General features: G+C 43.2%; 1 protein-coding gene across 2 annotated transcripts in view; it reads left to right on the forward strand.

Annotated features, from left to right (window-relative positions):
- Positions 1–17,292, forward strand: part of LOC117506952 (RNA-binding protein 5-like) — a 57,786-nt gene that overhangs the window by 11,784 nt on the left and 28,710 nt on the right. For both annotated transcript variants that reach the window (XM_034166626.1, XM_034166627.1), the window contains 6 exons: positions 9,515–9,584; positions 9,935–10,008; positions 10,805–10,888; positions 10,979–11,039; positions 14,352–14,420; positions 14,529–14,689. In XM_034166626.1, coding sequence (XP_034022517.1) covers positions 9,515–9,584; positions 9,935–10,008; positions 10,805–10,888; positions 10,979–11,039; positions 14,352–14,420; positions 14,529–14,689 — 519 coding nt within the window. The remainder of the gene's footprint in view (positions 1–9,514; positions 9,585–9,934; positions 10,009–10,804; positions 10,889–10,978; positions 11,040–14,351; positions 14,421–14,528; positions 14,690–17,292) is intronic.

Consider the following 17,292-nt stretch of genomic DNA (forward strand, 5'->3'; position numbering starts at 1 on the left):
AATTTTGCCAGAAACTGGGCGACAGCCAGGTGGAAACTATTCGGATGATTCAGATGGCTTTCGGTGACGATCCTATGGGCATCACACAGATGGAGTGGTACAACCGGTTTAAAGATGTCCGCACAGTGGTGGAGAGTGAGCCACGCTCCGGTCAGCCATCAACATGCTGAAATGACCAGGTCATTCAAAAGTGAACGCTGTGGTGATGCGGGACTGTCGTGTGACTATCCGAGAAATTGCGGAAGAGGTGGACATCAGCACTTTTTCGGCACATTCCACTGTGACAGAAGATTTGGCCATGAAAAGAGTGGTGGTGAAATTCGTGCCGAAGCTGCTGACGGCGGAGCAAAAACACCTTTGTGTTGATGTCGCACAGGACATGCTGTGACATGCCCACCTCTTCCACAATTTCTTGGATAGTCACACGACTGAAAAGTCACCGAAAGCCATCTGAATCTTCCGAATGGTTTCCACCTGGCTGTCGCCCAGTTTCTGGCAAAATTTGATGCCGTAGCGCTGCTCCAGTCGTTCCGTCTTTTTCCTTGCAGTGAAAATCTGACGAGAGCACAACACACGTCCTCACACAAAGGCTGCTTGCCAGCAAATGACGCAAACGACAGGCGTGAAAAAATTCACGCATGCGCACGAAGGTTCAAGGTTGGCACATTCAAGCACACATGATACAAATCCATCAGGTTTTTTTTCTTTTTAAAAAAAAAAGGTCCGATACTTTTCTAACAGACCTCGTATATGGTTGCCACACCTTCAAAAACCCATCAGCCCTTCCTCTAAGACTAAACTTGATTTTTTTTTTTTCCCCCAAGTTTTAAGAAAAACCAGATCTTTCACCAGAAGAAATAGGTGAGGACGTGAAACTTTCCAGATAATATTCTGCAGCGTGCTAGCAATGAGGTAAGGCAACTGTATCCACCTGCGAGTTAGTAAGGGACACAGGGGGGATGCTAGGAAGCTCCAAAAACGAGATCAAACGGACAAGGCTCCAGCCTGATGCCAAGAGAGATAACATGAGAGATGACATCAAAGTACGAAATTTAATATGGCTGAAGATTGGGGAAAATAAAAAACATATGACTTAAATTACGGAGAGGAGTTACAGCTATCACACAGATCAGAAACATTGGAAATTTTGAATAATTTGGACTTTAACAAATGCAGCTTGTGTGTTAGTTTTGCATATGATCATGATGTGTGAATTCTGTCAATTGCTTTAATCCAAGAAAATCTTCCCCAAATTCCAAACTCAACTCTTGTTTCCTATTTAATATAGTTTTATTGACTGGATGATTGTTTATTGAGAGAACAAATTTATATACTGCAATATAAGTATAATTGTTATGGGGCATAAGTTCAAAGGAGTCCTCCCAAAGATGTTTGGTGGGCTGAGGGGGAACTCTAAAAATATGGATGTCTAATTTAAAAAATAAAATAAAAGGTGAAGCAGGCCATATAAGGAAAACATATCAGTAAAATTAAAAAAGGTATTAGCCTTAAAAAGATCACAGAAGCATTTAATGCCCTTCTTACCCCATAGATGAAATGCAGTGCCTGAGAAGGAAGGAGGGAAGAGGTGATCATTACATAATGGGCCAAGAGCAGAAGCAGAAACACATTTGAAGTGAAGTTGTAATTGATACCATATTTTAAGAGAATCATGGAGAAGGACTTTCGGTCGGCACCAAGGTGCTTCTGGCGGACTGTGAGGCACCTCAGGAGGGGAAAATGGGGAACCATCCAAGCTATCTACGTAAGGATGGACTCTGCTGACCTCAACTGAGGATGTAATCTGGCGCTGGAAGGAACACTTGGGGAACTCAAGCATCAGACCAGAGTGCTCTCTATAGTAGGGGCAGAGCTGGAAGCTGATGGAGGATTTCATCAATTTCCCTGGTGAAGCCACTGAGGTAGTCAGACAACTCCGCAATGGCAAGGCGCCGGGTTGATGAGATCCTTCAGAAATGCTGAAGGTTCTGGCTGTGGAGGGATTGTCTTGGATGAGATGTCTCTTCAACATTGCGTTAAGGTCTGGGACAGTGCCTAAGGAGTGGCAAACTGGGGTGGTGGTCCCCATATTTAAAAAGGGGACCAGAGAGTGTGTGCCAACTACAGGGGCATCACACTACTCAGCCTCCCTGGTAAAGTCTACTCCAGGGTGCTGGAAAGGAGGGTTCGGCCGATAGTCGAACCTCTAATTGAAGAGGAATGATGCGGGTTCCATCCTGGTCGTGGAACAACCGACCAGCTCTTTACTCTCACAAGGATCCTGGATGGTGCCTGGGAGTATGCCCACCCAGTCTACATGTGTTTTGTGGACTTGGAGAAGGCTTATGCTCGGGTGCTCCGGGAGATACTGTGGGAGGTGCTGTGGGAGTATAGAGTGAGGGGGGTCCCTTCTCAGGGCCATCCAATCTCTGTATCGCAAAGTGAGAGCTGTGTTCGGGTGCTCAGCAATAAATCGGACTTGTTTCAGGTGGAGGTTGGCCTCCGCCAGGGCTGCGCCCTGTCACCAGTCCTGTTTGTGATATTCATGGACAGCATTTGTCCATGAATATCACAATATGTTTCCTGTTTTTTGTCTAGTCAGTGTCTTGTTGTAGTAGTTGGTGACCCCTATGTAATGTAGTCTGTTGTATTATAAGCTCCTGTGATGTTTGTGTGTTTTTACTGTAAATTGTTTAATTCTTATAGTCTTTCAGGGACTACAGATGGAAGTTAGCCCATTGCTATAATCTGACATATTTACACTTTATGTTCATTAATATGTGTTGTCCCTTTTAAATAAAAAAATTAAAAATAAATGAAAAATGATATCGAGGTGTAGTCGGGGGAAGGAGGGTTTCCAGTTTGGTGTGCTCAGGGTCTCATCACTGCTTTTTGCAGATGATGTGATCCTGTTGGCTTCATCAGCCGGTGACCTCCAACACTCATTGGATCAGTTCACAGCCAAGTGTGAAGCGGCTGGGATGAGGATCAGCACTTCTAAATCTGAGGCCATGGTTCTCAGCAGGAAACCGAAGGATTGTCTACTGCGGGTAGGGAATACAGCCTTGCTCCAAGTGAAGGAGTTCAAGTACCTCAGGGTCTTGTTGACGAGTAAGGGGACGATGGAGCGTGAGATTGGCTGGAGAATCGGCACAGTAGGGGCGGTATTGCGTTTGCTCTACCATACTGTTGTGATGAAAAGGGAGCTGACCCAAAAGGCGACGCTCTCGATCTACTGGTCAGTATTCGTTCCTACTCTCACCTATGGTCATGAGTGTTGGGTTATGCCGAAAGAACTAGATTGCGGGTACAAGTGGCCGAAATGGGCTTCCTTTGGAGGGTGGCTGGTGTCTCCCTTAGAGACAGGGTGAGAAGTTTGGTCATCCGTGGGGAGCTCGGAGTAGAGTCGCTGCTCCTTCGCGTTGGAAGGAGCCAGTTGAGGTGGTTCGGGCATCTGGTAAGGATGCCTCCTGAGCGCCTCCCAAGGGAGGTGTTCCAGGCACATCCACACACATCGAGCTTGGAGGAGACCTCGGGGAATATCCAGGACTAGGTGGAGAGATTATATCTCCACACTGGCCTGGGAACGCCTCAGGATCCCCCAGTCAGAGGTGGTCAATGTAGCCCGGGAAAGGGAAGTCTGGGGTCCCCTGCTGGAGCTGTTGTCCCCGCGACCTGAACCCGGAAAAGTGGTTGAAGATGAATGACGATGAGTGAAAAGCTGACCTTATGTTTGACAATAAAGGAGTAAAATTTGCAGCCTGCAGAGTCTGAAGTGAACCAGATACATTCACTCCCAAATACTTAAAACCAGAATGAGTCAGATGGAAAGGAAGATAAGTTTGTCTGAGTCGCTGTGCAGCTAAATTCATAGGCAAGCATTCACTTTTTTGTATGTTAAGTTTATATCCAGTAAAAGAGCCAAAACTTTGTTGTACTGCTATAATAGATGTTAAATGACTAGTTGGATTTGTGATATATGAAAGTAAATCATATGCATACAGAGCAACCCTATGTTCTGTACTCCCATGAGTCACACCCTGCAACAAAGATTCTGAGGCTTATTGATAGTGGCTCTATTGCTAAAGCAAAAAGTAAAGTGGAGAGGGGGCAACATTGATGTGTACCACATGACAGTGTAAAATAGATTAGATAGAACTTTATTGATCCCTTGGGAAGACTCCCTCATGGAAATTGGGGTTCCGGCAGCATTGTATAGCAGCACACAGGGTTAGAAGCACACAAACTATCAGAAGTGAAAAACAGTTTGCAAATATAAATACAAATGCACAATATGAATACCAGACATACTGATCAATACTGGTTTACTGGCTACTACTGTCCCTCTCATTTTTATTCCCGACCTCTGTCTTCCTGTTACTCCTCCTCCCCCCGAGTGATGAGTTGTACAGTGTGATGACCTGAGGGATAAAGGTGTTTTCAGTCTGTTGGTCCTGCACTTGGGAAGGAGCAGTCTGTGGCTGAAGAGGCTCCTCTGGGTGCTGATGACGGTGTGCAGCGGGTGACTGGCTTCGTCCATAATGTCCGGCAGTTTGTCCAGTGTTCTCTGCCAGTTTGTCCAGCCTGGATGTGCACCCCCCCACCCCACCCCCAGCACACCATGGTGTAAAAGAGGACGCTGGCTACTACGGACTGGTAGAACATCCACAGGAGTTTCCTGCAGATGTTAAATGACCACACCCTCCTCACAAAGTACAGCCTGCTCTGTCCCTTCCTGTACACGTGGTTGGTGTGGGTTGTCCAGTTTTCTGCCCAGCCAGAGCCCTAGGTACTTGTAAGAATCCACAGCCTCAACCTCAGCTCCCTGAATCAGAACTGGTCGCGGACGTGGTCTGTACTTCCCAAAGTCAATGACCAGCTCCTTTGTCTTTGAGGTGTTGAGCTGTAGATGGTTTGTGTGGCACCAGGCAGCAAAGCCCTTTGCTAGGCTTATGTACTCCTCCTCTCTGTCATCCCTGATGCATCCAACAATGGCAGATAGTCAAATTTTACATTATTAGTATAGACCGAAGCTAGGGGGAAGTATACAAGATACAAATCCTATAAATACATCTATCACCAAAAACAAATTTCTTCAGAAATGTGAAAAGGTACTCCCATTTCACTCTATCAAATGCTTTTTCAACATCCAATGAAATTACCACCTCAGAGAGATAACTATGGTGTTTGAAGTACAGTATATTGAAAAGGGTGAGTATGTATTAAAAATGGAATGCCTTCCTTTGATAAAACCAGACTTTTATTTGATATTAAACATTAAACATTAGGTCTCTCTCTTCTAAGTCCCTGTTGGTAAATGATATAATAATTGATCAACATATTGATTTATTCTGCCTAACAGAAACCTGGTTACAGCAGGGTGAGTATGTTAGTTTAAATGAGTCAACACCCCTGAGTCACACTAACTGTCAGAATGCTCGTAGCACGGGCCGGGGCGGAGGATTAGCAGCAATCTTCCATTCCAGCTTATTAATTAATCAAAAACCCAGACAGAGCTTTAATTCATTTGAAAGCTTGTCTCTTAGTCTTGTCCATCCAAATTGGAAGTCCCAAAAACCAGTTTTATTTGTTATTATCTATCGTCCACCTGGTCGTTACTGTGAGTTTCTCTGTGAATTTTCAGACCTTTTGTCTGACTTAGTGCTTAGCTCAGATAAGATAATTATAGTGGGCGATTTTAACATCCACACAAATGCTGAGAATGACAGCCTCAACACTGCATTTAATCTATTATTAGACTCTATTGGCTTTGCTCAAAAAGTAAATGAGTCCACCCACCACTTTAATCATATCTTAGATCTTGTTCTGACTTATGGTATGGAAATAGAAGACTTAACAGTATTCCCTGAAAACTCCCTTCTGTCTGATCATTTCTTAATAACATTTACATTTACTCTGATGGACTACCCAGCAGTGGGGAATAAGTTTCATTACACTAGAAGTCTTTCAGAAAGCGCTGTAACTAGGTTTAAGGATATGATTCCTTCTTTATGTTCTCTAATGCCATATACCAACACAGTGCAGAGTAGCTACCTAAACTCTGTAAGGGAGATAGAGTATCTTGTCAATAGTTTTACATCCTCATTGAAGACAACTTTGGATGCTGTAGCTCCTCTGAAAAAGAGAGCTTTAAATCAGAAGTGTCTGACTCCGTGGTATAACTCACAAACTCTAGCTTAAAGCAGATAACCCGTAAGTTGGAGAGGAAATGGCGTCTCACTAATTTAGAAGATCTTCACTTAGCCTGGAAAAAGAGTCTGTTGCTCTATAAAAAAGCCCTCCGTAAAGCTAGGACATCTTTCTACTCATCACTAATTGAAGAAAATAAGAACCCCAGGTTTCTTTTCAGCACTGTAGCCAGGCTGACAAAGAGTCAGAGCTCTATTGAGCTGAGTATTCCATTAACTTTAACTAGTAAACGTCATGACTTTCTTTGCTAACAAAATTTTAACTATTAGAGAAAAAATTACTCATAACCATCCAAAAGACGTATCGTTATCTTTGGCTGCTTTCAGTGATGCTGGTATTTGGTTAGACTCTTTCTCTCCGATTGTTCTGTCTGAGTTATTTTCATTAGTTACTTCATCCAAACCATCAACATGTTTATTAGACCCCATTCCTACCAGGCTGCTCAAGGAAGCCCTACCATTATTTAATGCTTCGATCTTAAATATGATCAATCTATCTTTGTTAGTTGGCTATGTACCACAGGCTTTTAAGGTGGCAGTAATTAAACCATTACTTAAAAAGCCATCACTTGACCCAGCTATCTTAGCTAATTATAGGTCAATCTCCAACCTTCCTTTTCTCTCAAAAATTCTTGAAAGGGTAGTTGTAAAACAGCTAACTGATCATCTGCAGAGGAATGGTCTATTTGAAGAGTTTCAGTCAGGTTTTAGAATTCATCATAGTACAGAAACAGCATTAGTGAAGGTTACAAATGATCTTCTTATGGCCTCGGACAGTGGACTCATCTCTGTGCTTGTTCTGTTAGACCTCAGTGCTGCTTTTGATACTGTTGACCATAAAATTTTAATTACAGAGATTAGAGCATGCCATAGGTATTAAAGGCACTGCGCTGCGGTGGTTTGAATCATATTTGTCTAATAGATTACAATTTGTTCATGTAAATGGGGAATCTTCTTCACAGACTAAAGTTAATTATGGAGTTCCACAAGGTTCTGTGCTAGGACCAATTTTATTCACTTTATACAAAGTTAATTATGGAGTTCCACAAGGTTCTGTGCTAGGACCAATTTTATTCACTTTATACATGCTTCCCTTAGGCAGTATTATTAGACGGTATTGCTTAAATTTTCATTGTTACGCAGATGATACCCAGCTTTATCTATCCATGAAGCCAGAGGACACACACCAATTAGCTAAACTGCAGGATTGTCTTACAGACATAAAGACATGGATGACCTCTAATTTCCTACTTTTAAACTCAGATAAAACTGAAGTTATTGTACTTGGCCCCACAAATCTTAGAAACATGGTGTCTAACCAGATCCTTACTCTGGATGGCATTACCCTGACCTCTAGTAATACTGTGAGAAATCTTGGAGTCATTTTGATCAGGATATGTCATTCAAAGCGCATATTAAACAAATATGTAGGACTGCTTTTTTGCATTTACGCAATATCTCTAAAATCAGAAAGGTCTTGTCTCAGAGTGATGCTGAAAAACTAATTCATTGCATTTATTTCCTCTAGGCTGGACTATTGTAATTCATTATTATCAGGTTGTCCTAAAAGTTCCCTAAAAAGCCTTCAGTTAATTCAAATGCTGCAGCTAGAGTACTGACGGGGACTAGAAGGAGAGAGCATATCTCACCCATATTGGCCTCTCTTCATTGGCTTCCTGTTAATTCTAGAATAGAATTTAAAATTCTTCTTCTTACTTATAAGGTTTTGAATAATCAGGTCCCATCTTATCTTAGGGACCTCGTAGTACCATATCACCCCAATAGAGCGCTTCGCTCTCAGACTGCAGGCTTACTTGTAGTTCCTAGGGTTTGTAAGAGTAGAATGGGAGGCAGAGCCTTCAGCTTTCAGGCTCCTCTCCTGTGGAACCAGCTCCCAATTCAGATCAGGGAGACAGACACCCTCTCTACTTTTAAGATTAGGCTTAAAACTTTCCTTTTTGCTAAAGCTTATAGTTAGGGCTGGATCAGGTGACCCTGAACCATCCCTTAGTTATGCTGCTATAGACGTAGACTGCTGGGGGGGTTCCCATGATGCACTGTTTCTTTCTCTTTTTGCTCTGTATGCACCACTCTGCATTTAATCATTAGTGATCGATCTCTGCTCCCCTCCACAGCATGTCTTTTTCCTGGTTCTCTCCCTCAGCCCCAACCAGTCCCAACAGAAGACTGCCCCTCCCTAAGCCTGGTTCTGCTGGAGGTTTCTTCCTGTTAAAAGGGAGTTTTTCCTTCCCACTGTAGCCAAGTGCTTGCTCACAGGGGGTCGTTTTGACCGTTGGGGTTTTACATAATTATTGTATGGCCTTGCCTTACAATATAAAGCGCCTTGGGGCAACTGTTTGTTGTGATTTGGCGCTATATAAAAAAATTGATTGATTGATTGATATAATAGAAGGGAGGATTCCGTCTATATGCCAAAATTTTTACATCTACATTAAGGAGGCTAATAGGTCTATAAGAAACACAGGAAGTCGAATCTTTTCCTTCCTTGAGCAATAATGAAATGGAGGCCTGTCTAAGCATTGCGGGTAGAGAACCCTGATCCAATGATTCCTCAAAGACTGACAAAAATAACAGACTAATTTCATATCAAACAGATTCAGTAAAACTTCTATAAAAGAGAGTCATCATCGCGGAAGAAACATGGAAGGTTCTCATCTTCCTCAAAAAGAACAATCTTTGTTGAACCTTCTTGGAGGTAACATCAACATGTGGTTCAAAGCAAATTTTATTTTCAAGGACCACACCCAGATATTTGTAGCTCTCCACCATCTCAACATCAGCACCTTTGATAACAGTTGGTGATGGAAAAGAGGTAGACTTCCTAAAATTGATAATAATATCTTTAGTTTTTGACATATTCAACTCCAGAAAAGACTCATTACTGTCTGTCTGACAGGACACGCGTGTACTGTGAGTGGCACGCCGCAGGACCAAATGACAAGCAAACAGTGTGACAAATACACCACTTTCAGTCACGTATCAGCAGAAATACGCCATAACAAATGCAGTTTGGTCAGTTATCACAGTTCTTTTTTCTTCTTTTTAAAAAAAAATACATTTAAGAATCTCCACAGACACAGTCGAATTTAGTCTAGCCGGTGTGTGTTGTTTAACATTAATATGTTGCTTCTCTCTTCTGTTCTGTCATGCTCTAGATGAACAAGTTTATAGGGTGTGGAGAAAAGAGGCACATGGACATTGGTTTAAATGTCCTATCACTATACATGCCATATGCAGGATATTAACATGTTGTCAAGGTTTCATCTGTCTATTCTGTTTTCCAGATCCGCTCAGCGCTTGAGGAGCTGGAAGGGCCCCAGCCTGTGGATGTCCGCTTGATGAAGAAAAGAACAGGTGAGTGTTGTTCAGATGAGTGTCTCCCTTCCAACTCAAATATGTGTCTGACACTTCGCTTCCTTTATCACCATCTCTGAGAATCCTCCCATATATCTTGTCAAACAACACCTTTCTGTCACATAATAGTTTGAGTTGGCCAGGTAAGGAGGTAAATGTATGCTCACCAATTTTGTGCAGACATGTCATGCTATGGTATGCAAAACCCACCAACATCCTCTTTATACATTATAAACACTCCTGTCCAATATATTCTGAATTGGACTGTACACGCCGATTGTGAGTTTGAATGTTGCACCATAGCATTCTCACTAACACACCTCCCGTCTATATTTGAATGCTGTCTCTAGGTATAAGCCGAGGTTTCGCCTTCGTGGAGTTTTATCACTTGCAAGATTCTACCCGATGGATGGAGACCAATCAGGTTGCCTCAACAATCACCAAGTCTAGAATTATTCTTTAAAATTGGAGCCCCCAGTAATTGATACATAAGTGATTGATCATAGAGTTTTTCAGTTTATGGAGCTGAAATCTGATTGTGTTTATCTGGAGAGTTGTACCATGCCAAACTGTGATATCGGGTAGATAGTTTTGATGTCACATAGTTTAACGTTCCAAATCTACAATTAAAGTCACAGCTAAAACATACTGTCTAATAACTGTTTTTAGTGTAGGAGTGTCCTGATTTCTTTGTTTCGCTTTTGGAAATGCTTAAGTTTGCTTGCTTTATTCTGAGTTGGGATTATACAGAAAAGATTGCAACTTTCAGTAAAAAACGCCCCAAAAAAACAAGAAGCCATCTGTGTCTTCTGTTATCACAGTAGCCTGAGTGATATTGTGCATACATGACTGCCCTGTGGTTACAAAGCACATTCTGCTCCAGCTCAGTCACAGGAATATTCTCTCATCTCCATTATATATCCGAAGATTGGAGTGAGACAGAGATGAGCTGGCAGCAGTCCGGTCCGAAACACCTTAGACACTTTTTTTTTTTGAGAACTCATTCCCTCTGTCATGAAACAACAGCTCTCTCTTTTTCTGAAGCTCTTTTTCTAGCTCTGGTCCCTTTGAGACACGCTACCTAAGCGAGTGTAAGCTTAGCCACTCTTTCCTGTTCCACCTCTCCTCACTCATGTGGTGGGGTAGTGGCAGCACCTCACCTGCCCTTTTGGATTAAACATTTTGAAGTTAGAAATAATCAAAGGCTTTTGGCTTCACAGAACAAGTTGGTAATCCACGGGAAATCCATTGTCGTGGTCTACAGCAACAAGAAGCAGAAGATTGCAAATTGGCTTTGCAGTGCAGTGAGTACAAGTCTGGAAAAAAATTGGGTTCATGGAAATTCATCTTTTACATTTTCTGACAAAAACAAAATATCAATGGTTTTGTTACAGTGCTGCCTGTACAATTTTCGAAAGAGACTGAAGTGTTTGAGATGTGGTGCTACCAGAGTTGGTGAGTTGACCCTCTGACTTTAATATAAGACCTCATGTGCTGTTTTTTTTTTTTTTTTTTGAGCATATATTTACAGGCCTGAAGGGTGGCAGCTTCCCCTGTAGTGGGGCAAAGTAGTAGGTGTGGGAGGGGAGCAACCATGGAGAAGGACTTTCTTTTGGCACCACGGTGCTTCTGGAGAACCGTGAGGCACCTTAGGAGAAGAAAATGAGGAGCCATCCATGCTGCATACAGTAAGGATGGGACCCTGTTGACCTCAACTGAGGAGGTAATCGAGTGCTGGAAGGAACACTTTGAGGACCTCCTGCATCAGATTGGAGCACCCTCTGTAGTACAAGCGGAGCTAACGTTTTGGTTAGCTGTGCCCACCACTGCGGATGGGGGATCATTGTCTTTTTCCCTGGTGGAAGTCACTGAGGTAGTCAACTACGCAGTGGCAAAACCCTGTGGGTTGATAAGAGCCGTCCAGAGATGCTGAATCCCGCGTTCACACAGGACACCACGCGAGCGACGGCGGCAAGAGGTTGCCATGTAATCCCTATGGAAGGACATGTTGTGGCGCCACAAAAGTCCAAGCCACGCGATGCGACGCGATGGATGCGAATAAAGCGATTTTGAACGATTGGCGCGTTTGTGGTGCAATATCATGTTGCATCGCCCTCTTCCCCAAGTTGAAAAATCTGAACTATTTTGTTGGACTTTGATTAGTGATTTAAGCACAGAATATTTAGATAAGACATTTTGGATATATTGGTGTATATTTGTATAGTAGACAGGTTGTTTTTACTAACCGAAGACAGATGGAAAGGCGCTCTGCGGCAGGGATAGACCGTCTGTAATTTGTGTCCTGGAGGCGGATGGTGGCTCCAATGCGGGACATGAGGTCCTCAAACTGGGTCCCGGAAAGGCGGAAGTACCGCTGAAAGCGGACGTCATCCAGACGCAGCTCCTGCAGCAAATGATGAAACTCCCCGAATTGGGAACGTCTCATGAGGATGTTGTGAACCCAGGGACGGCGCTGCTGGTGACATTTGCCAGCTTTCCACAACAAATAGAGCACAGCAACTTGCTCCGTGTGATCAAGGTCCGCCATGTTGACTTGTTGGGGAGCGGAATGGAAGCTCCTCCTATTTGATGACGCATTGGGGTGAATTTTCGCAGCGAAGGTTTACGCCCAAGCAGAGCAACACACCAGGCGATGGTGGCGCATCCATCACCAGGTGAGGGACGCGAATTTGTGGCGTCATGTGGCGTCCGGTGTGAACGCGGCATTAGCACTCCATTTTCGTGCTCTTGGATTTGTATGACTGGATATGGTGGGGCTGTCTTCAATTCAAAGCTACCAAAACAAAGCTACCTCAAGGCGCTTTGTTGTGGCATTTTGGATGAGATGCTTCTTCAACATTGCGTGGAGGTCTGGGATGGTGCCAAAGGAGTAGCAAGCTGAGGTGGTGGTCTCCATATTTTAAAAAGAAGAGCAGAGAGTGTGTGCCAACTACAGGGGCATCACACTACTCAGCCTCCCTGGTAAAGTCTACTCCAGGGTGCTGGAAAGGATGGTTCGGCCGATAGTCAAATCTCAGATTAAAGAGGAACTATGGGGATTCCGTCCTGGTCATGGAACAACCAACCAGATCTCCACTCTCACAAGGATCTTGGAGGGTGCCTGGGAGTATGCCCATCCAGTCTACGTGTGTTTTGCAGACTTGGGGAAGGTGTATGATCGGGTATTCTGGGAAATACTGTGAAAGGTGCTGTGGGAGTAGTATGGAGTGAGGGGGTCCCTTCCAATCTCTGTATTCACAAAGAGAGCTGTGATCGGGTCCTCGGCATTAAGTCTGACTTGTTTACAGTGGAAGATTACCTCCGCCAGGGCTGCACTTTTTCACCAATCCTGTTTGTGATATTCGTGGACAGGATATTGAGGCGTAGTTGGGGAGGAGGGTCTTCAGTTTGGTGGGCTGAGGGTCTCATCACTGCATTTTGCAGATGCGTGGTGCTGTTGACTTCATCAACCTGTGACCTCCAGTACTCACTGGGCCAGTTTGCAGCTGAGTGTGGAGTGGCTGGGATGAGGATCAAATCAATTTTATTTATATAGCGCCAAATCACAACAAACAGTTGCCCCAAGGCGCTTTATATTGTAAGGCAAAAGCCATACAATAATTACAGAAAAACCCTAACAGTCAAAACGACCCCCCTGTGAGCAAGCACTTGGCGACAGTGGGAAGGAAAAACTCCCATTTAACAGGAAGAAACCTCCAGCAGAACCAGGCTCAGGGAGGGGCAGTCTTCTGCTGGGACTGGTTGGGGCTGAGGGAGAGAATCAGGAAAAAAGACATGCTGTGGAAGAGAGCAGAGATCAATCACTAATGATTAAATGCAGAGTGGTGCATACAGAGCAAAAAGAGAAAGAAACACTCAGTGCATCATAGGAACCCCTCAGCAGTCTTAAGTCTATAGCAGCATAACTAAGGGATAGTTCAGGGTCACCTGATCCAGCCCTAAGTATAAGCTTTAGCAAAAAGGAAAGAGTACAAGTGGCTGAAATGGGTTTCCTCAGAAGGGAAGCTGGTGTTTCCCTTAGAGATAGGGTGATAAGCTCAGTCATTTGTAAGGAGCTCGGAGTAGAGCCGCTGCTCCTTTGCATTGAAAGGAGTCAGCTGAGGTGGTTCGGGTAATGCCTCCTGGGTACCTGCCTAGGGAGGTGTTCCAGGCACATCGAGCTGGGAGGAGACCCTAAGGAAGACCCAGGACTAGGTGGAGAGATTACATCTCTACACTGACCTAGGAACGCCTCGGGATCCACCAGTCAGAGGTAGTTAATGTGACGCGGGAAAGTGAAGTTTAGTGTCCCCTACTGGAGCTGTTACTCCTGCAACCCAGTCCTGTGGTTGAAGATTTAGGTATACTGTAGGTTTAAATGTTGCCATGATATTATCATTGTTGATGACCATTGCCTTGTATTCCCTATTCCTGAGTACCGAGGCTTTTCTACCCCAACACTTCTCAAGTCAGTGATGTGATCAAGTAGTTGTTGAGACATGCTTATTTTGTCAATATCACAGTTATTTATTTATTATGTAGTTTTTCTGTTTTTTTGGGGGGGGGGCGAGTGTCACTAAACCCATGGATGTCCAGCACTTTAGAACAGACGTGTACTGACAATATAGTCCATCATAAGTTAAAGAAAAAAAGTTTTTTTTTTAATAAATATAAATTCATAATATAATTTTTTCATGAATAGTTTTCAATTTGTATACTGATTTCTAACCTGTGTGTGTTGCTTTATTTTGCCATTGCTGAATATAGAAGGGGATTCTCCTGCAGGAAACTCATCAAGTGGGGAGCCTCATCAACCGGGAGAATATCGTGTAGACAGTGAGTGTTTTCTACTACATTATGTATTGAATTTATTTCCAGTCATTACCCTCACACAGTATTCTGACACTGTGTTGATTAATGTCTACATGTTCATTTTATTTACAGCATTAATTTTGAGGAACATTGCCCCAACTTCAAGTATTGAAGGAATTTTGAATATATTAGCACCATATGCCAACTTGTCTGCAGCCAACATTCGCCTCATCAAAGACAAGCAAACAGGGCAGAATAGAGGTTTTGCCTTTGTTCAGCTCTCATCTAACTTGGTAAGCTGTTTCTATGCTCAAAAACTACCTGAAAATACAGTCATATCTGTAAATATTTGAATATTGTTATTAACGTTGTTATTGTCGCTGTTTATCAAACGTTATTGTGGCTAAAATAAGTAAAGAATATTAGATTAAGCGTCAGACTGTCAACTTTATTTTGGTCACTGAATGGGATAAATTCACCAAAAGTATTCCAACTCAAACAATATAGCACAAAACAACATAAGCGCTTAAAGCAAATTATTTACACACAACCATAAAGGTGCAGGCTGAAGCTGCATGTTGACTTCCATCTCAATTTATTTTCAATAATCCCAAAATGTGTTTTTTTTCATCCATTATTTAAATTTCATTATTGTGTGCTGTTGTGCAAATACCTCTATATACATTTACTAATAGGGCTAGTCCACAGAGTGCCATTCCTTCCTGTTTCATTCCAGATGGCAAATTGGTGTGCGTTTTGAAGCATCATAGTAACTTCTTGATCCATCTTTTGTCAATCTTGAACAAATTTGGTATCCACAGTAGTTATGGTCATCATCAGTCTTGAAATTGGGTTGAAATTTTCAAGCTGTTCAAAAATTTCATTCCGATTAACCATATCAGCATCATTAGACGATCACTTCCGGGTTTTTGAAGTCTTAGCAGCTTCAGTCATGTTCAAACATCTTTAAACAGGGTAGTCCTAGTAAGTAAAGCTTGAAACCTATTTGATTGTGCTCCATCGGGGTAAAAATTTGAAGCCGAAGCAGCGTTTGTTGCGGTTCTGGCCGAGGATGCAGCCGGGTGCAGCTTTACTTTTGTTTTTGAGCAAGTTGCCAGGTTTGCACTTTATAAGCCAGCCTGACGGAAGGAAAGTCGTTTCATCCCGTTTTTGCACTTTTTCTGGATCATGGATCTGGATCATAATAGAATGGTGCCCTGTGGAATTGGGGGGGTGGCTAACATAATGAATTTATTTTCAAATTTATACCAAACCACCATGGCTTTGAACCAGTTTCCCAACTGGTTTGTTCAGACCAGAAACAGTATTTAACGTTTCCGGTTTTGGGTTCCACACTGAAATTGATGTTCCCGAAGTGGTTAGAACAAAAAAAAAAAAAAAAATTGTTGCCAAACCGGTTAATAATGTTCTGTGTCAGGTGTGGGGTACTGAAAACACTGTACAGTGCATCCAGAAACTATTCACAGCGCTTCACTTTTTTCACATTTTATGTTACAGCATTATTCCAAAATGGATGAAATTCATTTTTCCTCAAAATTCTACACACAATATCAAAAATAAAAAAACTAAGAAATCACAATACATAAGTATTCACAGCCTTTTCCATGAAACTCTAAATTGAGCTCAGGTGCATCCTGTTTACACTGATCATCTTTGAGGTGTTTCTGCAACTTAATCGGAATCCACCAGTTGATTGGACATGATTTGGAAAGACACACACCTGTCTACAAGGTCCCACAGTTGACAGTGTATGTCAGAGCACAAACCAAGCATGAAGTCAAAGGAATTGTCTGTAGACCTCTGAGACAGGATTGTCTTGAGGCACAAATCTGGGGAAGGGTACAGAAACTTTTCTACTGCTTTGAAGGTCCCAATGAGCAGAGTGGCCTCGATCATCCATAAATGGGAGAAGTGAGATCCACCAGGACTCTTCCTAGAGCTGGCCACCCATCTAAACTGAGTGATCGGGGGAGGAGGGCCTTAGTCAGGGAGGTGACCAAGAACCTGATGGTAACTCTGTCAGAGCTCAAGCATTCCTCTGTGGAGAGAGGAGAACCTTCCAGAACGACAACCATCTCTGCAGGAATCCACCAATCAGGCTTGTATGGTAGAGTGGCCAGACGGAAGCCACTCCTTAATAAAAGGCATATGGCAACCCCCCTGGAGTTTGCCAAAAGGAACCTGAAAGAGTCTGACCGTGAGAAACAGAATTCTCTGGTCTGATGGGTCAAAGATAGCTCTCTTTGGTGTGGATGCCAGGTGTCATGTTTGGAGGAAGTCAGGCACCATCACTACAGTGAAGCATGGTGGTGGCAGCATCATGCTGTGGGGATTTTTTTTCAGCGTCAGGAACTGAGAGACTAGTCAGGGTTGAAGGAAAGATGAATGCAGCAATGTACAGAGACATCCTGGATAAAAACCTGCTCCAGAGCGCTATTGACCTCAGACTGGGGCAGTGGTTCATCTTTCAGAAAGACAATGACACTAAGCACACAGCTAAAGCCCTGGTCCCACCAAATAATGAAGATGAATAATGAGCCATGCAGCATTTTTTTTTTTGGCTACGAGAGGACTTATTCAACTATCGTGGGAGAATGTTGACTGAGAGGCTCTTAGAAGCAGTATCTTTGGTTAACAAGGTTCATCTCTGAGTGTGGCGCTAATTTCAAGATGTTCAAAATTTAGCATCAACAGCATGGAGCAGTTTGTGTATGAGTTACTACAAGGACTAACGAGGATTATAGAGGCATGTGTGTGGTGTGGACGAGGCTGCTAAAAGCCCATTATCTGAGTGCCTGGCAGCTACGCGGGACCGGGGAGGTTTTTCTGGACAGGCTCAGCCCTCTTGTGCACACAATTCCGCCTGCTTTGTGCG

This window comes from Thalassophryne amazonica, chromosome 3 (genome assembly GCF_902500255.1).
Source record: "Thalassophryne amazonica chromosome 3, fThaAma1.1, whole genome shotgun sequence".
Lineage (NCBI taxonomy): Eukaryota > Metazoa > Chordata > Actinopteri > Batrachoidiformes > Batrachoididae > Thalassophryne > Thalassophryne amazonica.